Source organism: Grosmannia clavigera (assembly GCF_000143105.1).
Source record: "Grosmannia clavigera kw1407 unplaced genomic scaffold GCSC_132, whole genome shotgun sequence".
Classification (NCBI taxonomy): Eukaryota; Fungi; Ascomycota; class Sordariomycetes; order Ophiostomatales; family Ophiostomataceae; genus Leptographium; species Leptographium clavigerum.
Genome location: NW_014040810.1, coordinates 74,795 through 101,577, shown reverse-complemented (window position 1 = coordinate 101,577; position 26,783 = coordinate 74,795). Strand labels below are relative to the sequence as shown.

Below are 26,783 nucleotides of genomic sequence, written 5' to 3'. Positions count from 1 at the left end.
GGGCCCATACATAACGTTTGAGTCCACCCATGGCTTCCGCATTTCAACCCCGAAACAGTCCAAGTCGTAAGAGCGGGCAGTGTAAGCGCTAGGCTGATGACCAGGGTCGGTTCTTACCGTCTATAAATTACAGAACTCCAGCATTGGCCGGCGAGGAGGACAAGGCTTAAATTCGGGATAATTAGACCATAAAGCCACCTTTTCGTTGGATAAGCATGTCATGGCAAGGCTGAAGCTAGCAAAAAGGGGGCTGACGTAAGATGCCAGCCGTAGACGAAGTATTTCACCAATCAAAGGCATCATACCCCTGTTAAGTGGGTACGATATGCACGGTCGCCTGACCTTGGGTAGCACTTTGCACTGCGGCACGTTTCTCACGTCGTGGTCTGTTCAGCTGACCCCATTTCTCTCCCGCCCGACGACCCCGGCAGGTTCCACAACGCACAAGCGAGAATACGTTTTGATGAAAGAAAAGGTGTCGTCGGAATGACCAGATCGTCCAAGGTGGCATGATGCTTACATCGTAAGCGTGATCAATGTGGTAGCAGCGTAGGATTGCCGCAGGATGGTGCGTTTCTGGGGCTTAAGCTTATATGTGCAGGTGATTGGTGAACTCTCCCGATGACAGAAGTAATTTTACTGTATTTTCGGTTTGTGGCTGCGTCTCAGGGCCGAACGCAGGACCAGGGTGATGACAGGTAGGGAACAGAGAGAGAAGAAGATAGGGCAGATGGAAAAACGAGAAAAATGAGAAGGATATGGAGCACGCGGCTGAAAAAGTGCAGACCGGACAGTGAGTAGTTTATAAGTCAGAGAAGCCGACGCGGTTGTATACGAACAGACGCTTGAAACCAAGAGCCTTTTTCCGATTTCGACGCCTTGCACAATGAGTACGATCACCTATGATGGGTGGGTGCCACCTACGTTTGACGAGGTTGACTTCTCGACCTTGGATTGCAAGCTGGCCGCTGCGTGGTTCACAAGCCTTATCAGCTTGGAGTACAACGACACGCAGAGTTTTGACGCACCTATAGAAGCGACGTACAACTACATCACCAGCTTTGTCCCAAACATTCCAACTCTTGGCCAGGCCTTGGATTGGTACGGAAACATGAGCGATGACTCGGACATTTATGATACAATGGTCTCGTTTCCAATATACAACTGCTCAGTCGAAGTTTGCAAGCAGCTAAACTGGTCGGGCGACGCTGACCTGGCTGGTATTGGTGTACGTGTCCGTGGTGCAGTTGGAGAGGCAGAAAAGGCTGACGCGGACTGTCTCACAGATGATGTTTGTGTATTATCTGGCAGCCGCTCTGGCGACGGCGTACTTTGTCCTTTTGGGCGCGGATCGGCTAGAGCCCTTTAAGAAGACGGCATGTTTGCACGGCCTCTGGAGTCATTTCATAGCAGCCTTTGACAAGTCAACCGACAGCTTTCTCGACGCAGCCCTCCTCTTCTGCATCTCGATCCAGATTGCCGGGACGTACCGCCACACGTCGGCCCGCATCCATCCGGACAAGACACACTCGCTGTACTGGCTGACAAACGCGACGTACATGAGCTTGTTTACCATCTTCCCGCCATTGATGCTGCAGATTGCCAGCCGAGACCTGAAGCACAAACGGGTCCGACTTTTGTTCTGGCTCGTGGTGATTGCCTTTACGGTGACCAACATTGCCATGTACTACAGTCTTACCTTTAGTTCGAAGCGCCTGGACAAGCTGCTGGACCGGGCCGCTGCGGAGTCGGACACGGTATGGTTGATTGACTGCGAGCCAGTTGGACTGCGCGAGTCGCTCGACTATGTGATGATCGTGGTCGAGGCCCTGCTCGGCATCAACTTTTTCGTCTGGGTCTACGCAGTCTTGGCCTGTCTGAAGAATGAGAAGGGAATGGGTGAGCAGGAAGTGCATGTGCAGACGATGAATGGAAAGACAGCGGTCGGCCACATTGTTGCTATCAGTACGCGTCAGACAACGTTCTGGGCCGGCAAGGCGCGGCTGCTGAAGCTGGTCAACGGCGGCCTCTGCTGCATGGCCATGTGGGCTCTCCTGGGCCTCTTCACGCGGTACCGCGGCCGAGTGGAGCACGAGATGGGCTCTGTCGATGATGATGCGCAGTGGAGCTTTGGGCAGGTTCTTTCGCTGGCCACATGGGCGCCGGTGGCAATCGAACTGCTGATGGCCTGGGCAGGTGAGCGGATGCTTTTCAAGAGCGAGAAACCTGCTCGTCTGTGCTAATGATGATACCAGAGTATCCAGTCAGTCAGAAAGACATCACCGAGGGCAAGAACGTCCAGCAGGAGACGAAGCAGGGCGCAGATAGCGGGGTCTGAATTGGAGCCAGCTCGAAACGAGATTAGTGAGCAAGTAGCCGCAGCTTATCAATGGCAATCGAGGTTTTGTTTTGTCACAGCAACATTATCGGGCGCAAGTGGATGGTCCCGAGATAAGTGCTCTGTACCGTAGGCGTCATCGTTGCAGCCGGGCTACGGAAACCGGTCATCTCTGTGGTCTGCATAAAGCTGGGCGTCATGAAGCCGTACACCCCGATCACGGACAGTGTTTTGTACCTGCCACATCGTGCAGTATGTGAGAGGACGTGAGAGAGCGGGACGTCAGAGTGTACAGACAAACTAACCGGTGTAGTGCGATCAATGTCGTAGTCGCAAGGTGAGTAGGGATGGACCTGGTCATGTTCGGCTGCTCTTCCTCTGACATGCGCCAGATCCGTTGCGACAGACAGCTGCCGTGCTGCAACTGTCGGCTGGCCAGGAAGCCGTGCGCCTTTACGGATGCCAGCTCGCGGCCTCGACAGCCGAAAGTGCGGCCCGTACGAACAGAGTACGTTCTTCCTCTATCTCACCCTCCCTCTTCTTGTCTGACACGTATAGCGAAAAGGTGCCCAGCGGGATTGAAGACCGTCTAGCACGAATTGAGGAGGCGCTTGTGGCCCTGTCGAGGTCGCAGAGATCGGTGGAGGAGTCGATGCAGATGACGACATCTGTAAAGGGCAGCATCCCGCAGGAAACAGCCCCCCCTCGACAGCACGGCAGCAGTGGCAGCTCGATCGAGTCGCAGGTGGCCTTTGCCTGCCATTACCTACAGGACATTATCGACAACAACGTGCTGGACGAGCACAAGGACGGACTCAGCAAGGCGCTCTTCTCGCTGCAGCGGCTGTCCGGCGACGGAGAAGCCGTGTCTGGAGCATGGCTGCCGTACGCCAAACCGCTAGAAGGAAACGGGCTGCAGGGCCTGCGTCAACTGGCAATGCCGCCTCTGGACGAGGTGCTGGGTCTGCTGCGTGAGCTGCGACGGACGCGACCGGTGACGTTTCCGATGGTGTGTGCATTTGGCAGTGTTGACGGGCTGACAGAACACTGCCGACGACTCTATCTTCCCGTGCGCGAAGATGACGTGTCCTTTGAGGCCTTTTTGACGGTCAACGCCGCCCTCTTTTTCCTCTTCAAGGACAAGATGGCCCTGGCTGTGCACACAGGTGACCAAGAGGCCGTGGTGCGCTTCCTGGCACTGCGCAACAGCTGCCGTGACAACGTGGAGACAGCACTGGCACATATGCCACTGGTACTGGCTCCTCGACCCCAAGGCCTGCTGGCCCTCGTCTTGGGGGCCGGCTATGGCATCGAGATGTCGCGACCGGGTCTGGCCTCCAGGCTCAACACGGCTGCCTGCCAGATGGCTGTCGAGCTGGGCTACCACCGAGACGAAGAAGCGGCGGATGGACAGAGCGATGGGCAGAATGACGGACTGAAGTTCGGACGCGTCCTCGGCCCATCAACCCCGATGCAGCCACACGATCACACCCACCATCACATCCTCTTCTGGCTCGCCTACATGCACGACCGCGCCCTCTCGCTCCGTCTCGGCCGCGCCCCTATCCTGCACGACTACGACATCACGGCACCTCGCACGCTGGCTCCTCTGGCAGCCGAGTTCGAGGGCCACCGCGTCAACATCGCCAGCTGGATCGTTCTCGGTGAGGTGCAGGGCCGCATGTATCGCGACCTCTACAGCCCAGCCGCTCGACGGTCACCGCTACGGCCGCGCGTTGAGGCCGCCCGATCCTGTGCAGACGTGCTCCTGCGCGAGGCCGACAGCGTGCATCAACGACGGGTTCGTCTGGAGCAGCGACTGCGCACGTGGTCGGATTCGGTTCCGGATCCAAACCAGATGGCCGACATGGGCGACGTCGTCTGCGTCGGTGACGACGACCGAACTGCCATGGAGGTCGAGGCTATGCTGCTTCGCGTCGACGAGGTCACGCTCTTGTCGTCGCTGACGATGGCGTTTCGGGCGATCCCGCCGGGAGCCGATCGCGATGAGGAGGATGAAGAAGACGGCGAGCTGGACGACGGCGACCATGAGACCTGGAAAAGGCCGCGGCGTCCCCAGATCGAATCCACCCTCTTCTGCGACAGCTGCGTCGCCATGGCCCGCAGGACAATGCAGATGCATCTCGAATACCTGCATCTCACCGACGGAAATCCCATGTTGGTGGCCATGCATATGCACTGGTGAGTTTGGGCGTCTGTTGTGAGCAAGCTTTGACGGGGGCCTGTCTTTCTCGTTCGTTGTCTTTGTTTATTACTTCACCCCCATGCTGACTGCCTAGGACCATCTTGCTCGTCCCGTTTGTGCCATTTGTCGTGCTCTTCTGCTACGTCATGGAGCAGCCCAACGCCGAGGATCTCTGCTACCTGCAGCGCTGCATGGAAACGTTGCAGCCGTGGCAGAAGCTGTCCGCACACGCAGAACAGCTCTTCCGCATCTGCCGGGCCCTGTACGAGGCCGCCCAGGCCTATGCTGCGTGCAGACGTCCGGGGGGGTTGTGATTGGGTGGAGTGCGCGGATCGGCAGAGATAGCGCGGATGCCGAGATAATCGGATTTTCGGGGCGCCCAAGAGAAGACGCCGCGGCACGCCGAGCTGCGATAAGAAATGGGCTGAGGGCAGACAGAGCTGTGGCTGGGCGACGTATGTAAAAGGCTGCAATAGTGCCGTCTCTCGTCTTGATAGGCAGCTCTCTCTTTTTGGTGTTGGTGGTCGACTTGTCTGTATTGTCTGCTTACGTACTCCATTTCATCGCGTTCTGACATCGTCACATCTCCACCACACATCTGCCATTTTCTGTCATGGAGCCGGTGGAGGACCCGTCGGTGATCCCGGTCGTGGACTTTGGTCCCTTTCTGGCGCCCGGAGCGACGGATGAGGACCGTAGAGGCGTGGCCATGGCCCTGCACGCAGCCTGTCGCGACGTCGGCTTCTTCTACCTGCGCAACCATGGCGTGTCGGCCAAGCTGATCGCGCGCATGCTTGGCGGCGCCCGGGACTTTTTCGAGACCGCCACGCCGGTCGACAAAGACCGCATCGCTCTGCGGAAGCGCAGTGAGGGTGGCGACAACGCCCGCGGATGGCTGCGCATCGAGAATGCCGAAAAGGGCTCACACGAGGCTGTGGACTTTTACCGACCGGTGGCCGACGGCGAGGGCGTCATGGCCGTGGGCGGCAAGACGGTCTACGATACCGGCATGGGCAAGAACCAGTGGCCCAGCCAGCCGAGCGACTTCAAGTCCGTCGCCGACGAGTACATTGGCCAGCTCGAGCCTCTCGGCGTCGCCGTCATCCGCGCCCTCGCTCTCGGCCTCGGCGTCGACGAGGCCATCTTTGTCGAGCGCATCGACCGTGCCTTTTGGAACCTGCGCATTCTCGCGTACGAGGGCCGCAAGGAACGGGAGACGGCGAATGCCGGCATTGGGGAGCACACAGGTGTGTTGGGTTTGTTTACTTTATTTCTTCCTTTCTTCTTCCTTTCTTCTCTCTCCCTCCCTATCCTCACTAACTGTCAGACTTCGGTCTCCTTACCTTCCTCCTCACCGATTCAACCAAAAAGTCCCTTCAGGTCCTCAGCAAGGACGGCAAATGGGTCTGGGCCGATCCAATCGAGGTACGTATCTTCTGCCTTTCTCCTGTTGTCACTCCGCTGACTCTGCAGGGCTGCTACCTCTGCAATATCGGGGACATGCTCTCCACCTGGACCCACGGCCTCTACAAGTCCACGCTCCACCGTGTCGTCCACACGTCCAACTCCATGCGCATCTCCATTCCCTTCTTCTTCGACCCAAACTGGGACGCGTTCATCTCGCCCGTGATCGAAGCCGCCGACAACGGTGCAAAGCTGGCCCCGGTGGAGAGCATCCGCTATAGCGAGAAGTTTAAGCGCTCCCTAGATGTTCCGCTGTGGAGAGACCCTCTGGAGGTGGCAGTATAAGTGTATAAAGACCTAGCAAATGGGCCGTATTGCGAATTAAGAACAGTTACTACATGTTTCCTTTTCATCCTTGTGACTAATCTGGCCTAAGCCGGTTGAACCAAAGGCGAGCCATCCTGGGCAGATGAGCTGTTCTCCTAAAGGCGGTCCTTCCTTGCCACCGAAGAAAAAGCTGCATTAGGTCCCTTTTAGGAGTCTGTGTTAATACAACTGTCAGGACTATTTTAACGCCCTTTAGCTAATTACAGGGCCGAATGGCAGTGTTTGTTAGAAGGTCTACAATGTGGCGGGTTCTAGTGTTTGATAATTTGCCAGTGCTCGGCTTGTTATGTACCGTACGGGTAGCCAATACTGCTGTACAAATTGCATGTCTCATTCCTTAAAAGAGGAACGGCATGCAACTTCAATATTCATTACATCTAGAACGGCCGGCTTTTAGAAAAAGGGAACAAACCATCGATTACCGTTGGCGATCCCTTAACGTCCACGAGATAGTCCATCCCTAGATATTGCAACCGCCGCGCAATAGGTTAGACGCAGATTTAAAAAGCTCCTGGGCATTCTAGAACAAGACCAGTGGTATGTTGCTGTACATAAAGTCAAATAGTCTTTGTCTCGGATGAGAAAACTTCCTTGTTTAGATTCTCACAGACTGTTTGAATACCTGTGGTTACTGTATAGAACAACTTTATAAGTAGTTTTCTGCCACTTGGTGCACCATACCACATCATCTGTAAAGTCTCTCCCAAAACACGAATACATATATTAAATTATCCTAACCACTATGACTGCCTACATTCTGACGCTGCTTCTCAGCCTTGCTGACCTCACCGTCGGGTGCACCGAATGTCCTCACAACAATTGTTACCGACGTCAGTTCAGCCAGCTCACCTGCTTTTGGCAAAGAATATGGTGACGAATAAGCTAACCAGAAAAACAGAGATTGTTGCCCAGACCTCTCCCGACCTTAGCGGCCTGGACGACTGCAACTCGTATCTGCTCCAGACAGCGACGGTATCAACATGGAACAGCGCCACAGTGACAATTCTGGCGCCGCCTGTGACTTCTACGCACTACGAGACTGATATGGTCTTGGTGTCTGGCACAAACTACGTGGATATTTACGTCACGCTTACCTCCTATGACACAACTATTCCGGTCACCACGGAATGGGACTCGTGGACGTCGTGGAAGACCGACACAGAAATTGACTATCTGGCCACGTCGACTATCACCACAACGGTCACCGAGTCCTCTTTACCGTCTCTGTCGAGCAGCGCCGCTGTATACAAGCGCAATGTCCGGCGGTCGGCCAAGACCATCCCTGTATACGCTTCTGCCTGCACTGCCACAAAAGAGTACAGCAGTCTGTGCCTCTGTGCTGGTGCCACTTTGGCCACGACGACGGTGACGCCAGCCGCGAGCACAATCACGCAAACAAAGACCCCCACGGTAACGCAGACAGTGCACTCGGTCGTAGAGTCGACGGATACTACCTTACAAACGAGGGTCTGGACGGTAACGGAGGTTTGGGTTGATGCCTCTTACCGACCAACGATGACGACGACCTACTGGGTTTCAACGGTGGACGTCACAACATTCGTGTCAACGACAGCCGTCAGCAGCACGGAGACGCTGACTATAACGGTTACTATATTAGAATGAAGGCGTTTCTGTACAGATACAAGGTCTATTTGCAGCAACAATGACAATTCAGGGAATGCAGTTAGTTAGGTCAGAGCCTCCGTGAAGTGTGTCTGTCTTTATATGGCTTAACACAGGCGTATTGCAGCAGAGTACTGACAGCGTCATCAACATGCATGTGATATACCAATATGGCTCAGAAAGATGCATTCTAGCAAAACGCTCGAACACGTATCAAGACCCGGAAGACAAAGACGACCAACAGGGTTGACAGACACTCTTATTGCTACCCGGCAGCTAAATCTACTCTGAGCGCACATTTTCTCCCGGGCCCGTGAACCACTTGCGCGCCCGGAGAAAGTACCACGGCAGCACGATGACGAACATGCCGACATAGAAGACGACGCTCCAGTTGAACGTCGACGCGTCCGGGTGTGCAGTCGAGGGAAAGGCCAGGAGCGGGAGGGTGAAAATGGTCCAGAGTGCGGCGGTCCAGCGGATCGGCCGAGACAGGCGGCCGAGCGTAAACGGACCGGGAACATATTCGGGATTGTCCTCGTAGAGGCAGCGCATGAGCACGGGCATCAGGTAGGCGGCCGCACCGGTGACGGACGAGCCGGAAAAGAAGGCTTGCAGCGCGGTCGTGGAGCCGAGCGAGATGAGACCGATGAGAGCAAAAACGGCCGACAAGGTCACGGACGCATTCATGGGCGTACGGGTAGTCTTGTTGATGGCGCTGAGGAAGCGCGAGAAGGGCAGAGCGCCGTCACGAGCGTAGGCCCAGAAGATGCGGGTGCCCGACGTGTTCATGACGAAGACGATGCCAAAGTTGGACAGCACAGTGCAGATCCAGAGAAGTTTCGGAAAGGCGCCGTCGCCCATGGCGCTGACCATGATGGCGGCCAGAGGCTGGCCTAGAGGCGAGCCCAGAATGCCGTCCAGGTCAACGGCGGCATAGGCCAGCACGACGTTGAAGATGTAGCCGACGATGGCGATAAAGACACACGACGTCCACATGGCTCGCGGCACCACCACAGACGCGTTCTCTGTCTCCTCCGACAGGTGGGCCGTCGAGTCGTAGCCACTGATGCACCAGCAGGGCGCCAGAAAGGTCAGCAGGAAGACGAGGCCTTCATTCTTGAAGCCGGTCTGATTGACCCGCGAGAAAAACATGTCGTGGGCCGTGTTGTACGATCGGTTCTTGTGCGCGTAGATCGGCAGCGCAATCAAGAGGACAAAGAAGGTCACCGTGCCCAGCCAGGCAAATACGTTGCTGATCTTGCCCAGGATGTTGCTGGGAAGGACCATGACCATGCCACATCTGGGAAGTTAGCATGAGCTGGGAGAGATTGAAGATGAAAAAAAGAAAAGAAGAAAAACGCACACAATCAGACAACCAAGGTATATGAGGTACAGCTGCCATGCCGTGGGATCAAAATCGGGATGGAACATGACCACGAGCGCCTGGATCATTTGGGCCTGTGTCATGAAGAACGAGGCTCCGCTGAGGGCGGTTGACATGACCATGCTCCAGGCTGTGATCCAGCAGGAGACTTTCTTGAGCTTCGGCGGGGCACACTTGAAAGTCCAGTAGTAGCTACAGTGCATCGCATTAGTCACGGACAGTTGGACAGAGCAGGCATCGTGACTTACAGCCCTCCAGCCGTCGGCATGGCCGAGCTCATCTCCGCAATGGAGAAGACCATGGTCATGATAAAGAACGAAGCCGCCAGCCAGCCCCAGGTCATGGGCATAAGGCCAAGGTATCCGAGGCTGTACCAGAGCGTGCCTGGACGGTCAGCGAGAGGGTAGCAAGAGGGAGAGCGGCAGACAAAAAAGACGCACCTCCCACAGACGGCAGCAGCCCCAGACCGGTGAGGCAAAAGGCCGTCATGGACCAGGCGTTGAAGCCACGCCGCATGTGCTGCTCGTAGCCCATCGAGAAGAGCTGCTCATCCTCGAGATCGACCTGCAGCACCTTGCCGGCCTTGGGGCCGTCGAGCGAGCCCGACAGCGATGCCGATCCCGACCGCACCGCATTGCTGTTGATGTCCTGCTTCTCAGACATGGTGGCAACGTGTGAATCTCGTTGGCCTGCTCCACGGTTGCGTCGCCACCGAGAGAGACGCAGCCAGGCCGCCCATCATATACAAGGGGCCGTACAGATTACCGGATCGCAGATTGCAGATTGCCAGATAGCGACCCCAGGGAGGAAATCGGGGGTGTCAGGGGCTCAGATACCCAGAGTTGCTATCGCAGGCGGCATTCCGCGGCGCTTCCGCTATCTCTACAGATCCACCGACACCAGAATGGCCGGCTGGCAGATTCGCCTGCACAGATGCAATGCAGATCGGACTGCACGTGCATCCGTGGTATATAAAAAAAATTTGCAGCGAGAACGGAGTGAGGATGGTCAAGGTTGTATCTTCAAGGGCTGGCTTTCTATTTACAGACATCCAGCCATCCATCCATCCACTTATCCCTCTTCTCGACCATGGCAGCCGTCACGTCTTGGGGCGAAAAGCTCCTCAAGCGGCCTCTCGTCGAGATCCGCCGCGGCTTCTGCCTCGACTTCGAGGCGCCGACCGAGAAGTCAGCCGTGATCGCACTCAGCGTCCCGTCTGGCAAGTTTGTCGACATCCGCGTGCCCAAGGAGCCGGCCCTGGACAGCACCGCTGTTTCGGTCATGCCGAGCGCCTTTGAGCTCGGTCCCAACGTCTATGCCAACGCCGGCACGTTGACTACGGTCGTGCCGACGTCCGAGGGTGCCTTTGCCTGTCCCGAGGCCTCGGCCTGCCTGGCCCATTCCACCTGGGCCCATCACATCGACTCCAGCGGCAACCCGGACACTGATGGCGCTGACATGCTCCTGTTGGCCAACGGCGAGGTGCTTGAGGTCGGCGTGATCGACCTCGGCACCGGCCGCGGACCGCGCATGTTTAAGGAGCTCTGGATCAACGAGAACGTCGACGGACTGCCGTACATTGTCGTCGAGATTATGGACAGCACCGGCTCCACCATCGGCAACAGTGACATCCAGGGCAGAGTCGTCCGCATCGGGCCCCATTGCCAGGCCGTTTTGCAGACCGAGGACCGGTTCTGGCTCGACAGGTGGCGGCTAGTTGGTGCATGGAAGCGGGATCCGTGCAGCAAAAGCGGACGGCGTGTCGGCACTGCGAGCCTCTCCGCCGAGGACGAGGCCACGCTGCAGACCGGTCTTGCTCTTCCATGTCTTTGGGCCTGTGAGGACAAGGTCCGCCAGCTGGGAGAAACGATCCTGGTTGACGGCAGAACGTGGACGGTCACCGAGATCGGACCATAGAACAAGTAGAGACAAATCAAAGATATCAAGTACACATCTTCCTGCGAGCAATGCCTGTATTCTGCGATTCTGTTGCTGTCTGGTCCGGCTGTCTGGTCCCGGCTATCTGGTAGCCTCAGCCCCGCAGAGCTGTCAGCAAGTCCGCTGTCGTGGTCACGGCCCCGAAAATGCCTCCCTCCTCGCAGATGCTAGCCAAGGCTGCGTCGTGCAGGTCCTCCCGGCCGGCTGCGCACGCGTCCGATACAATGACACAGTCCATTCCCATGTCGTCTAGATGAGGTGTGAGAGGAGAGGAAAAGAAAGAAACAAGAGGATAAACAAAAACAGAAACACTCACTGGCATCTCTCATCGTCGTCGTCACGCACACGTCTGTCGTCACGCCGCAAAGCACCAGGTTGCGCACGCCACGGTTGTCCAGCAGCAGCTTCAAGTCCGTGTACTGCATCGCACTGCGGCCAGGCTTGTCCACCACCGGCTCATCGGCGAGCGGCTGCAGCTCCGGCACGATCTCGTGGCCACGCTCACCGCGAACTAGCAGCCGCCCCATCGGACCCATGTCGCCGATCCCAAGACCCGACTCGTTGTTGCGGCTACGCAGAAGCTCGCGCGACGACAACGTCGACAGGTCCGGCCGGTGGCCCTCGCGCGTGTGGTAGATCGGAAAGCCGGCCGTCCGGAAGCCTGCCAACAACGCCTGGATGCGCGGGATCACCGCCCGCGCCGGCTCGATCGAGTAGCCCTGGCTGTCCATGTAGCCGCCTGGCGCGCAAAAGTCCACCTGCATGTCAATCACCACCAGTGCCGTCTTCTCTGGCCCAAACGAGGCGTCGTGTGGCCAGCTATACGGCTTCGCCGCAATCGAGCTCGAAAACACCTTTGTTTCCATCGTGACCGCCTATGCAATGTCTTGTCTCATGCAGACCTGCTTGCTTCCGGCTTACCTACTTACTCACTTCTTCCAGACGCTCCCTGACCAGCCGGCTTTATGCGCCCTGTCGATAAGGATCCCGGCTTGCTCTCGGCAATCCGTTGCCGCGGAATTGCCGCTGAGAAATCGGGGCCTTCAGCGCTAAAGATCCGCTAACTGAAGCTCTGACAGGGTTTACAGTGACAGGGCTTACAGAGTACTGTGCCCCGCTTCCACTCTGTATTTCACGTACTCGTAATCATATATGATTAGTCAGCATCTTGCTGCTTCATTTCGTGCGCCGCTCGAAGCAGTTAGATGTTCTTCAGTCGCTCACACGACAAGGCCATTCGACGCAGCACCCTCGATCTGGTCGTGCTCCTCTTCGAAGCCCTGTAGCTCGCTGCCGACACGTTGCCTCCGATTGCACCTAATTAGCGACAATACTACTGTCTCCGACGCGGTCACCGATGGTCCTCCAGTTCCGAAATATCAGTGCCATGTTTGAATAGAGTCAACGGCAACGACGCGTTTAGCGGCAGCCTGCGATACGGGGCCGGTACAAGATATTGCGTGGCTTGAAACCCGATACCTGAAGTATCTGCGGGCTGTCATTGGGCCGGTAATGGCCACTCGACCTGAAGACGTAGCTGGAACGCGCGTCGCAGCTGTGAACATTGGCCTGCCTAAAGACTGTAGCTGTTGTGCCAAATGACGACTGAATTCTGTTGATAGAAGTCGTAGAAGAGTATAACTTTCAATCTGCCTTCTGGAGTGACGAGCAAGTCAACGGGGGCGCTGTGGTTTTTCCTGTGCGCCTCTCTAAGAGAGGATTCGGCATCAGCGAACCAGTCATCGCCCGTAAAGGTGACAAATTACTTCCGCCGTTCTCAGTATCCCTCACTCGAGAACTCAGCTTTCTTCTGACTCTCATCTCAGACTGTGATGAGTAAAGCCCATCCAGTATTGCGCATTTACCGTAAAGTCGGTCCTTTTATCAGTACTCGCATGTTCAACCATCCACAGGTCAACCAGCATTTGCTCACTTCGTTTCGATTTTCTTTCCACGTCAACAAGTCAAAGAAGAATAGCTTCCTGGCAGCTTCCAAAAGTCTCCTCAGTCATTGTCTCCTCTGGGTTTTGTTGTCACCTTCCGGCATCGTCTTTATCATTCTCGGTAAAGTCTTTCATGGGGTTTCTATGCGAGATTTCCATTTGAAACTACATGACAATCTGCTCCAAAGAAACTAATATTTCCATGCTGCACTCATTATTATTTCAAGCATATTTGTCCTATAAGCTCTATCGGCCCAAAGAAAGGCAATAGCTAACCATCTTCTCACATCCCAGAAATGTCCCCTCCGGTCACAGTACGTCAGATGGTGAACCAATCTACCTCGAGCAACTTTCCCACAGTTGGCCCAACAGACAGTCCGCAAGCCAGCAGCAATTCTTATGCTGACACCGGCAGCGGCAACTCTGCTATTGTGTCGCCGAAGAGCATTTTGGCCATTGCCGTATCCGTCATGATCATCCTCATACTCTGTGCGTTCCTGATTTACTACAGGCACAAACAACTGAGAAAAAAAGATGCCACCGTGGATGGTTTCGAAGACTCTTGCAGCCGCATTGCCCTCAAGTTCGCCCCGACAGAATTTTGCGCCCATCATCCCCAGCAATACGCTGGCAGCAAGATATCCATCTTTGCCAACCCTTTTAATGACAGTGAAATGCAAGAAATGAGTGGTGACACATGTGACAAATGTCACAACGGGAACAGAAGCAAAGTTCCCAAGTCTACGACGATCCGTGGCACATTCGTGAATGTTAGTAAAAATAATATTGAGATTGTCGGTAACATTGAAAAGGCTAATTTTCAATATTTCCAGCCCTGGTGAACTCAGTCGAGACATCTCCCAAAAAGGCACTTCTCAAGTTACTTTCCCTGCAACGAGCCATATGGTCACTGAGTTGTCGTTGTCCAAATGCACCCTTTTACGACTTATGTGAAGGCAATTTACAGCGATTTGCACCAGAGAAAGCTCAATATCTTATGCAAAATGAATGGCTGCATACCTAGTTTCAGCACTGTCATTGATCGACTACTTCTCTGCTTTGATGCCCGGGATAATCGAATGCATGTTTCAAAACTTTCCATTGCTATAGCTATTGTTTGTTTGCCGGCTCAAAGTTTGCGAGTTTCTTGACAACGAGCACTCGAGCCTGAAGCAAAACACTGTCACACGACAAGTTATAAGGAAATAGGTAACAAAAGAAATGGGTAACAGGGAAATCGCGTTTTCGTTCTCTTTGACCACCAGGTCGTTGCTGTCCAAGATTCTATCAGCGAGGCCATCATACTGTCGGCTCTTTGATTTCTCAACTTTCACTTCTCCTTTTCAATCACCCAATCCATCGTAGTCGTCATCTTCTTCGTCACCATCATCTTCGCCCACTTGTCCAATCCGACTTATACCATGTCAGGCATGGCAACGTCATCCCTGAGCAGTCGCTCCACGCGCAGCTCTAGTCCCATGTAAGATCGAAGCCATTCCTGGTGATCAAGGAGATGGTCGAGCTCATCCGAAGTTAGCCAGTTGCTGTTGGACTGCTCTTCGTCCAAGATCAGGGAAGCCTGGGTTGCATTCTGCATTTTATGAGCCTCGTTCGGGGTGTGGGGCTTCTGGTTCTCTCGGAATTGCATAACAGCAAGCTTCTGACCCTCGGCAAACCGCTGGAAGACGGCCTCTAGTTTCTTCTGCTGCTGGCCTGCATACTCAGCCGCATGGTACGCCGCAAGATAGGCGTCGTACGAGAAAAAGGCACCTTCCTGGCGCATATTGTAGGCATGCTTCAGCACCTGATGGTGCATCTGATAGAAGGAATCTGCCTCAAGCTTGCCATCTTGGTTTTCCGAGTCAAGCTTCGGTGCCGTACTAATACGAGCCTGCGATCCTTCACCGTGCTTGAGGAGCTTGTACACGAGATCTTCATGCTGCTTCAAAAGCATGTACAAGATGTTCATGTGGTTCATGTTGTGGTTTCCATGGGTGTTCTTGTAAATGGAAACGAACTTTTCGTAGATTCTGTTGCTTTTTCCGACCAGATCAAGTACCTCATCGCATTGAGCAAATGATTCCGAGACTTGAGTAAACTGGGGCAGAATCTGTGGCTGCTGCTCTTTTCTGGATGTCACAGCCTCCTGCAGAGCAGAAGCCGTGACTGCAAGTAGCTGAATATGCGGCTGGCTGGTTGCGGTCGAAAGATTCTGACCCACCTCCTGCATGGGCTGCTGGATATCATCTGGGAGCTGATCCAGGCACCAGTGCACAGCCATGGCCACCTCCGACGGGGATGGAAACGCGACTCGCGGGATTCCAGTGCCGTTACCACCTGAGGCAATCCGCATGGTCCGCACGGTGATGGCGAAATGAACCATGCGTTCAAGAAGGTGCTTCTCGGCCATGTACCCAGGCGAGAGCGGCTGGACTGCAGCAACGACGTCGTCCAGCCGGTCCATGATCTTCAACATCTCGGCCTTGGGGCGGTACCCAGGATAAAGCCCAAACGCCATCATGACAGTAGTGTAGGCACAGCCAAACGCCTCACTAATTTCAAGGAGTCGGTCCAAGTTCTCACCAGGCTCAGGAAAAGGGTTCGTGCAGCTCAGAAGACGATGAAACACGTCAGCTCCCGTTTCTGTAGCCTCAATGTCCTTAGACACCCTGAATGCCCACGCGTTGAAAAAATGAAGCGACGAGGGGCACTTTTCGTAGAACTCGGTCTTGGCCTGGGAGAGAATCTTGGCCACAATCTCTTCAATGGCAGACTCGTTGTTCTCGGGACCGGTGGCGACAACGTTGAGCTCCGACATGAGTTCCTTGTAGAACGACTGGTACTTGAACGTGGGGGACGTAGTTGAGAGACGAGTCGGATTCACAAGCAAAATGGCCAATTCGCCAGAGGCAGTCCACAGGGAAGTGTTTCCCAGGGCAGCCTCGGTGATGGGGCCGGGAAGAGGGTTGGCATTGGGGGGCTCATATTCGTTCTGACCCGCCTGGTCAAAATGGATTTCGATGCTAGGCATTCTGAAGCCTTACGACACAAGAAGTCAGCTCTAAGTCTAAGATGATAGGTCTAGGAAAGGATTCGACAATACTAACAAGTAGAGTTGTAATGGGCAGAGAAGGAAGGGATAGAATATGTTGTACAGCAGCACAGAGCTTTCTTAGGTCTTGTATTGCACTAGGAAAATAATTTGGTGTACTAGTTGGTGATAACTGAGGAGACTTGGATATATGGGAGAGTAGCAGAGGGAAGAGATGTGTGGGATTAGACAAGATGGAAGACAGATTTGGGGGAATTCGTCTCGACATAAATACACAAAAGGCAAACAGAACGGATGAATGGAAAAGCAGCTAGCTGCCTCGTAGTAACTACGTATGAGTGTCGTCTGATCGAGCAATCACTTTTGAGGGCGGCATCTCTACGCGTAACAGATGTGATGCTGGTGGAAAGGCTGGTTGCACAGTTGTGGAGACGGATTTCTGAGGCTGTCAGCATGGCAGATACTTGCAAGGCCTGCCAAATGACCAGCTAGTGTGTCGCTACTCGTGAGCTTTGCACTGATTGGCTGCGGGTGGGAATATTTGTTTGTGGGAAGGCCTACATGCAGCCGTCGAGGAGGGGGATGACTCGCGGCCGACAAACAAAAACCAATATTCGGGAGGGTCAGGCACGAAATTCAAACAGGACGAGGCAAGCAAGGCTGTTCACGGAGGTGGTGCAATCTCAGAGTCCCTAGACAGAAAGGCAAAGGCAGTCAAGAGGCACATGAGAAAAAAAACACCGTGGGACAGTTGAAGACCCTGGCTGTTGGCTGCAATTAACTATCAGCCACCAGGTCGGTCAGCTGAAATGTACGTGCATAATGGTTTGACTGCCTGCTCGGATTCAATTTCACCAGCCGCCTCCCGGTTATTACAAAGCTGGAGGCGTGCCGAAGACGCCGTACTCGGCTCGAAAACACAGACACACAACAAAGACACAAACACGCTCCAGTCCACCACCTAAAAGGGGAAGAAACTCCGTGGACTAAAGGACGGCCAAGACTAACCCCCTCTTGGTTGAAGAGAAGTGAAAATGCAGTTCTGGAAGATAACACAGCCCGCTGAGCATGAATTGACCCCTCCCTTTTCTATCTTACATGCATATGTACATACATATCTTATCTTAATTACAGGCCCCATGGGTGGAAGGACATTCGTGTCTTTCTTCTGCCGCTTTGCCGCTGCTTTCTTTTTAGTTATCTACCACGACACGGCCCCACGACTGCAAACACTTTGTAATCCAGAAAAAAGCCGAATGGGGCTGCTCGTACAAGAAATAGGCTGTGCACACAATGTGCCATTCTGCGTCATGCACCCAGGCTCGTCTGGAAATTTTAGGCACGGTGTTGATAGTCAGGGATGCGCACCGCATCAAATTCGGGTTGGACACGCAGGCCACAGGTGCCGCCACCCTGCAGATAATAAAAGAAACAAATGCGTACACAGGCTAGACTGAGAAGGGTTGTGTTTGTGTCTGTGTGTTGTGCAAGCACGAGCTGAAGCCGGGCCGTGTTCTCGTGCTTCATCTTCGTTTCGCCCACACACAAAATCGGGCGTCCGTCATTTACTAAGGTGCCTGCATTTCCATCTTGTCCTCTGTAATCTGTATCTTACCCCGGACAAGACATGAGGACGTGCACGTCACCTTTGCACAACTCCTCATTGCTGCAGCTCATGAAATGGGACCGGAAAAGGGCGGTGAGACAGTGTCCTGGCCAGTACTCCGTACAGAGGATGCAGAGAATGGACTACTGCGTTTGACTTTGTATTGCTTTTTCGATCGGAAGATACGCTCCGTCGTTCTCGCTCGACTTGGAAAAAGCAAGGAGGGGTGCGAGTGGAGATAGCGCATATTATTATGTGACGAGAGAATGATCGAAGAGGGGGGTAAAATATTGTGAGACGCGGGAAATCTGTTAGGAAGGTATCCCGTGGTTCCATTCCGGGTTGTCCCCCGGGAAGTGGGGGTACGATGTCAAGCCAAGAGGAAAAGAAACGAAAACAAAAAGGTGTAACCGAAACGGAGTAAAAAAAGAGAAAAGAGCAACGAAAAATATCTCGTAGAGGATGTTTTCCAGCAGACACAAATGATGGGATTGAGTGGAGCAAAAAGAATGATGAGAGTGGGACTTGAACCCACGCGGATTGCTCCATAGGAACCTTAATCCTACGCCATAACCAACTCGGCCATCTCACCGCTGATGTTAAATAACTATGCTGACATATGCCCTATAGAGCGCCTGCAGAGCATCGACTCACAGCTGTCAGTAAAAAGGTAAAAGCAGGAGGCATCGCGCAAATCGTAAGAATGTTTGTGTAAACGCTAGCTTGCCCTGTCTTCGTTGTGCAGCCGCGCATTGGAATGAAATAGGGGGGTACTGCTTGAAACACTACAACAGGTAGGCATCAGGCAAATAAGCAATTAGATACAGCGCCTGCAGAGCATAATACTCCTTCCCAGACTGTCTCACAACCCCGCGCACACATCCTGGTCGTTTGTGTTTACTTTTCCTCTGGCCTCAGTCTGATCGCCTGCTGGTGGCCACCCAGCCCCCCTTTACTGCATGGCATGCATTTCCGCCAACACGTAGCCCCCCGACCCGAATGAATACGGTAATTCCGAGCCGTGCAGCTAAGCCGAAAATGCCTCGAATCGCAGGAAAAAGAAAGTCAAATATTTACGGCGCATCGACAAATGTGGGCAAGGGAGGCGACTCTGCCCAAACAGACACCATGCTCTCTCGGGGCTGGATTCAAGATCGCTTGGCGCCAGATGTCAATCGCCCAGTGGGCCAAGGTAGCCATACGAGTTGAGGCCTGTTCATTTCCACCCCGCCACACCCCTCCGTCCAGCATTGCTGCCAAACAAGTTGTGTGAGAACGGAGTAGGCAGAATGTCGTCCGTTCGACGGCCATAAGCCTTGTGCCTCGAAATGGCCCACTTTCTCAACCTTTGCAAGGCTCTGTCATCGCGATGGGCAGCCAGAGTCTGTAACAGTCGCCGATGGAAATGGGCGGTCTGCAGAACAGAAACGAACAAACGTATTGGCTGTCCCTCATCCCATGCACTCTGTACAGGGGGGCTATCTGTTCGGCTTTCACTGCCCACCATTATTGCTCTGTACGCGGTATCACAGGTACTCCCAACCATGCAAGACAACAAGCCATGCAAGTTAGAGGAAAGGGAAGTCCCCCCCTGGATGTGTCTAAGCTGACCTCGTCAAGCCGGGGTTCCCCCCCCCCCCCCCCCCCTCCTGTCCCTCGCCTTCCCATTAGCTGGCGCAATCGATGCTACGACTCTACAGCAGAATCTGAAAGTTGTTCGTCTTAGCCCCCTGTTTGCACACCCCTCGCCCTCGTCTACACTACGGCCGGAATACATACAGAGTAGTACTATCGCCGCGGAAATACGGAGTAGTTGTTACATGGTACAAATTTCCCACTCCTGAGCAACTCGGTTATCATCCAACCAGACGTCTGGACAGGTCCATAGCTGCGACACACCATATGCTGTACTCTGCTTGTATGTTTCTCCTGCTACCCATGCCTGTGCTGCTGCATGTTGAAAACCCTGAAAATTCTTTGCACACACCCTCTGAGACGAGACTGGCCAGAAAGAGGCTCGTCCTCGTATTATGCGTTACTTCTGCTTCCGATCCGTCAGCCTGCTGCGGCGTCTTATAATCGAATGCAAGTAAGATACGGAGCACATTTACTGCTTCTACCCCCCGTGGCCTCCAACCGTGGCCTCCAACGTATTAAACAACGGCCAATGCCTGTTATGCATTTGAAGTTCGCCGGCCTTCTATCAATCGCCGACCCCTCTCACCTGTGCCCGCCTTCTTGCCCTCTTCGCGTCACTCCGTTGTGATTGCTGTTTGCCTGGGCGGTTGCAACCCCACGTGTGCTCTCTCTTCTTGATACGTGCTGTGCTCCTTGAAGCATCTTACTTTCCTCGTCTCATCCCATCACTGCTAGCGGTTTTAGCCTGCAGGACGGCGAAGGGCAAATCATTTATGTCCGCGGTATCTATTTGTAGCGCAGTACGTACTGGATAGCCGTCTGCTCTCTGAAGCTCTGGTCCTCCAGTACTTCGGTGTTTCCCAGTCACTGACGCTCAAAGAAAAGATGGACACCGCTGGTCACGACACCATGGCCGAGGTCACATATGATGACGACGATGTGATGTTCATTCAATTTGATGACGAAGACGACGGCCCTGTTCCCATTCAGGCCCCTCTTCCTCGTGAGATACTCGAATGGATGTACCCTGATGACAAAGCCATGGTGGACTTACACTGTCAAATGAAGCTTTCCGACCATGCCCCCTACATTGGCCTCCGGAACGACTTCCTTCAAGAGTCTATCGTTTATAAAGGACAGGAACCCGGCATTGCAGGGGGAACGATCTCGGTAGCGTTTGCTTATGAGGGAGAAATTGACCCGTCAGCTGCTTTCACGCTGAGGGCCCGTGAAACCAGAATTGTGATCGAGAGCGATGACGACTCGCTCCCTGTCGACAACATAAAGCCAGGGTCCTGGTTTCGGCGTGATCCAAAGCCTGAGGACGGAGAAGGATATGGATCAGCAGCGGAGCCACCGATGATCATTTACGACGATTTGGGGAATATCCTGAAGCTGCGGCAACCAGGGAAGAAAAACTATTTTGAGGCCATCACAGCTCAGCAGACTGATGGCAAGAATGGCTTGAAAATGGGTCATTGTCCGTACGAGGTAGATGACAACAACGAGCAGGATCCATATTATCTTGGTCCTACTGTTGGCTGGGCACCATACTTCCTTAACGACATGCCAAGTGCAGGATGCTTTACGCCAGAAAAGTGTTTGGTGGATGTAGAAGATCAGATTCCGCTGCCTTTTGTTCGCTGTCTGTATGAGACGGACTCTCCGTTGGCTCTTCCATACCGTGGTCAACATCACGACTTCCTCCCCATATACAGAACTCGCCTGCGCCAGGGAATGCCGAGAAAATGTTTTGGGGAGGCCAGCAAGAGTCCTGTTCGTGGGGACATCAGCCTCTCCGAGTACGCCATTCTTACTGGGAGATACAGAGACTGGACCCGACTCCTCATCGGCCTGGAGATGATTCGAGGCCAGCAAAACCGACGCTACTATGAGGCTGCAGCTACGGGACTTCTTACAATCATTCATTACTTAGGTCGTCACTTGAAAGAGCTTGGTACGTCGTGTTTTTACAATAGCCGTTGCTGCTCCTTTTGTTTCTCCTAGTCCCAGAAGTTGACAACTGTAGGCCTATTGCCTGATTCAGAAAAGCATAACAGTGACATTCGTGTCTCTGCCGAGGAGAAGACGGCTTTTTGGCAACGTATCCGCGAAATGCTGGAGAGCGTGTTTTGTCAACAAACGATGAGTATGGGCCATATCATGAACGGCCGATTCGAAATGGTACCCAGGAGAACAAGCAGTGCAGAGACACCGCTGGCAGGCCGTCCGTTCAGACAGCCCGGAATGCTGCCCGAAAATTGGTGGATCTATGGCAGGGAAGTCGACAAGGATTGGATCGACTATTTCAGAGACCATTTCTGGGGAGGTTCGGTTCTCGAAAATGACATGTTCGTTCCTGTTCCTGCCCATTTCTGTGGTGCTTTCCAGGCGCCACAGACAACTGCAGATACCGAGATGACGGACGAGGAGCCAGCTGGGGGCAGACAGGGGCAAGCAGAACAAAACACGCATGACAGCCAGGATCGTGAACGAATGCAGCCCTTCAACATCGTCGCACAATTCACAATGGAAAACCTGAGGGAGATCATGAACCAGATGTATTGGGTTCTTTACGGAATCCCAGGCGAGGCGCCAATAGTCGGATCCGAGGACTACTTTTCCAAAGATGAGTATCATTATCTTTATCGGAGTAAGTGCCCTGTATATCACCGAGCCTCTATGAGGAGTCATTTGTTCCATCTAACAACATGTGCAGTGGCCATTTATTGCTGCCGAGAATTGAGGAAGGTGGATCCAGACAGAATGCCTCCGTCGCGCTACAGCAACCAAAAGATGTTGCGATATGCCGGCAGGAAGTACAGGCACCACATTGAAGAGTTTAGCGTTTGAATCCGGCGTGGCTGTGCCGCCGAGGCAGATGGTTACTTTGTACTTGGAACTCTTTTCGATTAGCGAGCATGGTCGTGCTTGGCGTGAGATATCTGGTTTTCTCCTTTGTCAGCATCGTCTATTTTAGTTTTGATTTTCTATTTTAGATTTTATTTCAGAAAAGCAGAGAAAAGATTTCATGTGCTGAAACTAACAGACTTGTCCAGTACACGGGATGCCCGACTTTACATGTTGTGCCAATTTTATCCTTGCAAACCAAAACTGCCAAAGAGCAAACCAAAATTGTCCTGTATTTCGACAGACCCGCTATAGCCAAGCGAGATAGGTGGGGTTTCTAGGCAGCCCAGCACCACATAGCGCCAAACAGAATCCGCCTGTTCACTCCTCTATTGTTCTGAGCACCTTCTTTGCAAGACGCTTGTACGTACGTCTGCGATGCATAAACGCAGATGTTTGCCAGGAGCGTGACGCATCCCAAAAGGCAGGCCGGTCCTCGGAATCGTCTAAAAACATGACGGTAAAAGCGAAGGCAAGGATGAGGCCACTGCGGTCTTTGAGTGCCATCTTGGTGGCTGATGTCAAGTGCGGGCACTTCTTATCGAATCTGCATAGCTCAAGGCTGCCGGGATCGTCTATGACGGCCACTTCATCGCAGTAATCATCCACGAGGCTGTACAAATAACGTCCCAGGTCGCACATAACTGGCACAGTCAAGCGATCGTAGATGCTCGCTTTGGTCTCGTGGGGATCGTCTCTTTTTAGCTCCACTCGAGGGACTGGAGTGACCACAGGAAGAAATTCCGTCTTCTTATTGATGCCTCTTTCCACGATCGGACTGGACTTGCTCGCAGCAAGACTCGCTTGGCTGAAAACCTGATAAATGGCCGTATACATCTGGCCTGCATCTGAGGAAGCCAGAGCCCCGAGATTGTGAAGTGGATCCGTATCCAGCTCTCCACTGGGGTTTTGGGGGGTCTCTAACTGCTTCTTGGTCTTGTTCTTGGTCTGCATTTTGTTCTAAATGCTGTTCTCGCAATTGAACGCAAGTAGTGGGTTTCCAAGTATAGCAGTCACGGCTATTTATATGAACTAATTAATTGTATGTTCCGAGCCCGTTGTGCTTTCTTGATGGACGTGGTGGATTGGATGTTTATTGTACAAGTAAAAAACTTGATGGTTTGGGGGGAAAGGAAATATGCTTTTGATTGAACCAAGCAGGTGCCGGACAGATATGTATATCTCTATTCTAAGCAGTGGACGTTCCTCGACAAGAATGCCATAGAATCAATGAGGCAACAATGCCAACATCGAATGTCAATAATAGGGTTGGGTCGTTGTATATGCCTCCTTTTGTTTTTATGTAAGTGCCCACTGGCCCATATGGCAATGGCTGCTGACATAACAAGAGGCACACGGTGCCAACGTCGCCTCCCAGCCAATTACTCGTCGTCGGCAAATGGATTTGGAGGCCGCGGTAGCATGTCGTAAAGGATGCTGATGGGAATGTAATCTGTACTGTTAGTCATTATGTAATGATGACATCGGGAAGGTGTGGGGATACAAGACAAGAAGGAACGAGCAGAGATGGAACAGATGACAAACGTACCACCGTGAATCTTCTCACGCGCATAGTCCTCCTCTGGCAAGATGCTCCTGTCCCGGCGAATGTACATGTTGCAGCACGGACACGGTCGCTTGCGAATAGAGCGGCCCTGCTCAACGCCGAGTAAGTCGGCTTGATCACTGGCCTCTGTTCTGGCGTTGGCAGTGTTGCTGATGTTGCTGCTGCTGAGGCTGCTGAGGCTGCTGAGGCTGCTGCTACGACTGGCCAGCGGCCCACGACGGCTAGCCAGCGGCGACTCGCCGGACCGCAGCCGGCGCAACCGATCGCGAGCAGCCTCGATGGCCTGTGAGCGGGCCTCCCGTCGAAGCTGGCGGGCCTCGACGACGGTGCCGTCAGCAGAGGCGACCAGATACGCGGGTGGTGAGATAATCACCTGTGGCATAGCTGGTTGGAGTGGCTGCTGAACAGAGTATCTCTGGGGCGGACCGAGGCCACAGGGTTGGGTGGTGGGTGGCCAGGGCAGCTGCCAGTCCGGCTGCAGAGGAGAGAACGGTTGGGGCACCTTTTGGGGTGTTGGTGCTGGAATGGGCAGTGGCAGCTGCTGCAGCTGTAGCTGCTGCTGTTCTTGTAGCAGTTTCTGCTGTTGTTGCAGTTTCTCCAGCCGCAGTCGCTGCAGGGCAACGTCCCAGAATGCTTCCATGCCGGCAGGCGTCTGGGCCGTGCCAGGATCGCTGGGGTCGGCCAACACGGGTGCGTCGACGCGGAGTCGCGAGAGCGTCGGAGGCTGTGTCGGACGTGATGGATGTGGTGGATACGCTGGCGGACGAGGCTGTAGCCGTGGAGGCTGCGTCCGCAGATGTGCATTTTGTTCAGCCAGACCGGACGACACGACGATCGGCCGCGGCTGGGGCGCCAATTGTTGAGGCCGTGGACGATGACGAGGCCGTGAATGTGGCCATAGATTCTGCCGCTGTTGTTGCTGTTGCTGCATCGCTGCTGCTGCTGCAGACGACATCGGGCCGTATGCCATGAGGCTCGTGGGTTGGCGACTGTCGAAATGGACAAACTCGTCGTCATCGTCGAGAAACATGTCTGAGTCGACGTCCATGCTATCGGGCACCAGCTTGACCACAATGGTGTCTTCCTCTTCCCTGCACGATGGCAGGCCTGACTGTGGCGGTGGCTGTTGCATGAAGGCTGCATTGGCACTGTCAATGCGGATGCGAAACTCTTCGGGCTCCTTCTTCACCACGCCCTCGACGTCTGTGTCGTCCTCGCCTTCTTCATCTTCGTCATCGCCGTCGTCTTCTTCTTCATCTTCATCGTCGTCGTCTTCATCGTCTTCTTCGTCTTCATCCTCCTCCTGCTCATCGTCCCCATCTTGCGCATTTTGCTGGTCCTGCTCTTCCTTGTCCCGGTCTTTCTCTCTATCATTTTCTCGCTCGTCGTCATCTCCTTTTTTTCCCATGTTACCGTCGCTACTATCTCCGTGCTCGTCTTCTGTATCATCTTCTTCGTCGTCCGCAGCGTCTGCGTTCCTTTCCACGTGCTGGTCTTGCTCGCTGTCTCGCCCGTCCTCAGCATTTCTTGGCACGGCATCAGCACGTGTCTGAGCTGGCTGGAAAAGTGATGGTTTCTGCCGATCGGGTGATGACAGGGCGCGGTTGAGGGGCGGACTGCGTCGCGGGTAGAGGTCGCGGAGATGCTCGTATTGTGCGTCCAGCTGGGCCTGGTCTTTCAGGCGCCGCGCCCGGCTCTTGCGGTCCATGACGCCCGGCTGGCAACATGGACAGGTGGAGCCGTTCTTGGTCAGGCCGTGAGGCCACTGCGGAGTCCACGACGGGGTGGCAGGCATGGCGAGCTCAAAGGGGTCAGGGTCGAGGAGAAAGGCCTGCTCGTACGATCTCAACAGCCTTGTGTCTGACGGGCCGCTGCTTCGTCGGCAGGAGAGAGAACTCGGCTGCCAGCAGAGCACAGGAAAGGGGGAATCGATCATTTTGCGCAGAGACCGGCAGGGAGTGAAAGACAGAGACGAGGAGAATAAGAACGGCCGAAAGGCGAAGGGAACCGGGGAAATAAGGCACTGCCGCCTGCCAACACATCATCCGGCCTCCCCTCATCCTCCCCTCCCCTTGTCCTTGGCGCCGATTCGACTAGTCGGAAGCTGATGGAGGCAGCAGTACTGCGGTAAGCACAGGCCGTCGGCGGCTGGCTAGGCCCTCCTCTCTTCTGGGCTAAGCGCTGGTCGGAGATGGGCAGAAGACGATTGGCCGCGGCCTTATGACCCCGACGGCCATTTCCATTGTCTGAGGGTCTTAGCAAGTCCGGAGCCTGCACTGGTCTCGCGTAACCCTGCCAATGAGCGCCCTGCAGCTTAGGTGGTGGGGTTGTCGGGAGAAAGCCCCATGCCAAGAATAGAAAACGGGTGGCATGAGAGCACTTGTGTACTGATGACAGCGCCTGCGTCTGCGCTGTGCTGCGCACGATACTCGTACTTTCTTCGTATCTTGCGTAGCATTTCGTCTTCCTACACGACAGGGAAAAAGCATACGATCCACATAGGCGCACAGGACTTTTCGACTCGTTCCAATTCCGTGAGCTGCTTTTTCTCGCTTTTACCACGGAAATGTGCGACGCCCGGCAGGAGCAATGCACGCTCCTGGACGCCACCTGCAGCTCTGCCCAAGCCATGTAGCAGCTGGAAGCCCCAAATGGGGCATTTGCCGTTCTGTACCCGTTCCTCTGCAACCCAAGCGATAAGATACATGTCACGTGGGAGAGCACGTGGTCACCAGCGTCTCCAGCCGACATCCTATCTTATCTCTCGTTGGCTTTGGCCGCTCAATG

The 26,783-nt window shown here is 54.2% G+C and overlaps 10 protein-coding genes across 10 annotated transcripts; 5 read left to right on the top strand and 5 right to left on the bottom strand.

The window, feature by feature from the left end:
• Positions 1-886: 886 nt before the first annotated feature.
• Positions 887-4,858, top strand: CMQ_5218 (c6 zinc finger domain containing protein; the record flags this gene model as incomplete). The annotated part of the gene is made up of 6 exons (XM_014318963.1): positions 887-1,228; positions 1,287-2,196; positions 2,265-2,332; positions 2,528-2,590; positions 2,745-4,540; positions 4,639-4,858. The coding sequence occupies 6 exons, from the start codon at positions 887-889 to the stop codon at positions 4,856-4,858; spliced, it is 3,399 nt and encodes a 1,132-aa protein (XP_014174438.1).
• A 299-nt stretch (positions 4,859-5,157) lies between these two features.
• CMQ_5354 (oxoglutarate 3-dioxygenase) lies at positions 5,158-6,293 on the top strand (the record flags this gene model as incomplete). The annotated part of the gene is made up of 3 exons (XM_014319099.1): positions 5,158-5,791; positions 5,872-5,969; positions 6,018-6,293. The coding sequence occupies 3 exons, from the start codon at positions 5,158-5,160 to the stop codon at positions 6,291-6,293; spliced, it is 1,008 nt and encodes a 335-aa protein (XP_014174574.1).
• Positions 6,294-7,202: 909 nt separating this feature from the next.
• Positions 7,203-7,958, top strand: CMQ_5326 (uncharacterized protein; the record flags this gene model as incomplete). The annotated part of the gene is made up of 1 exon (XM_014319071.1): positions 7,203-7,958. The coding sequence occupies one exon, from the start codon at positions 7,203-7,205 to the stop codon at positions 7,956-7,958; it is 756 nt and encodes a 251-aa protein (XP_014174546.1).
• Positions 7,959-8,240: 282 nt separating this feature from the next.
• CMQ_5158 (amino acid permease) lies at positions 8,241-10,005 on the bottom strand (the record flags this gene model as incomplete). Its single annotated transcript, XM_014318903.1, has 4 exons — positions 8,241-9,258; positions 9,322-9,534; positions 9,591-9,726; positions 9,783-10,005. The coding sequence occupies 4 exons, from the start codon at positions 10,003-10,005 to the stop codon at positions 8,241-8,243; spliced, it is 1,590 nt and encodes a 529-aa protein (XP_014174378.1).
• A 426-nt stretch (positions 10,006-10,431) lies between these two features.
• CMQ_5092 (uncharacterized protein) lies at positions 10,432-11,259 on the top strand (the record flags this gene model as incomplete). Its single annotated transcript, XM_014318837.1, has 1 exon — positions 10,432-11,259. One exon carries the CDS (start codon positions 10,432-10,434, stop codon positions 11,257-11,259), a length of 828 nt encoding a protein of 275 aa, XP_014174312.1.
• Positions 11,260-11,374: 115 nt separating this feature from the next.
• On the bottom strand, positions 11,375-12,146 carry CMQ_5269 (isochorismatase family protein; the record flags this gene model as incomplete). The annotated part of the gene is made up of 2 exons (XM_014319014.1): positions 11,375-11,529; positions 11,597-12,146. The coding sequence occupies 2 exons, from the start codon at positions 12,144-12,146 to the stop codon at positions 11,375-11,377; spliced, it is 705 nt and encodes a 234-aa protein (XP_014174489.1).
• A 2,491-nt stretch (positions 12,147-14,637) lies between these two features.
• Positions 14,638-16,254, bottom strand: CMQ_5235 (uncharacterized protein; the record flags this gene model as incomplete). The annotated part of the gene is made up of 1 exon (XM_014318980.1): positions 14,638-16,254. One exon carries the CDS (start codon positions 16,252-16,254, stop codon positions 14,638-14,640), a length of 1,617 nt encoding a protein of 538 aa, XP_014174455.1.
• A 4,150-nt stretch (positions 16,255-20,404) lies between these two features.
• Positions 20,405-22,372, top strand: CMQ_5313 (uncharacterized protein; the record flags this gene model as incomplete). Its single annotated transcript, XM_014319058.1, has 3 exons — positions 20,405-21,476; positions 21,567-22,172; positions 22,239-22,372. 3 exons carry the CDS (start codon positions 20,405-20,407, stop codon positions 22,370-22,372), a joined length of 1,812 nt encoding a protein of 603 aa, XP_014174533.1.
• A 378-nt stretch (positions 22,373-22,750) lies between these two features.
• On the bottom strand, positions 22,751-23,383 carry CMQ_5153 (uncharacterized protein; the record flags this gene model as incomplete). Its single annotated transcript, XM_014318898.1, has 1 exon — positions 22,751-23,383. The coding sequence occupies one exon, from the start codon at positions 23,381-23,383 to the stop codon at positions 22,751-22,753; it is 633 nt and encodes a 210-aa protein (XP_014174373.1).
• Positions 23,384-23,811: 428 nt separating this feature from the next.
• Positions 23,812-25,932, bottom strand: CMQ_5236 (uncharacterized protein; the record flags this gene model as incomplete). Its single annotated transcript, XM_014318981.1, has 3 exons — positions 23,812-23,882; positions 23,979-24,369; positions 24,619-25,932. 3 exons carry the CDS (start codon positions 25,930-25,932, stop codon positions 23,812-23,814), a joined length of 1,776 nt encoding a protein of 591 aa, XP_014174456.1.
• Between the last annotated feature and the right edge of the window lie 851 nt (positions 25,933-26,783).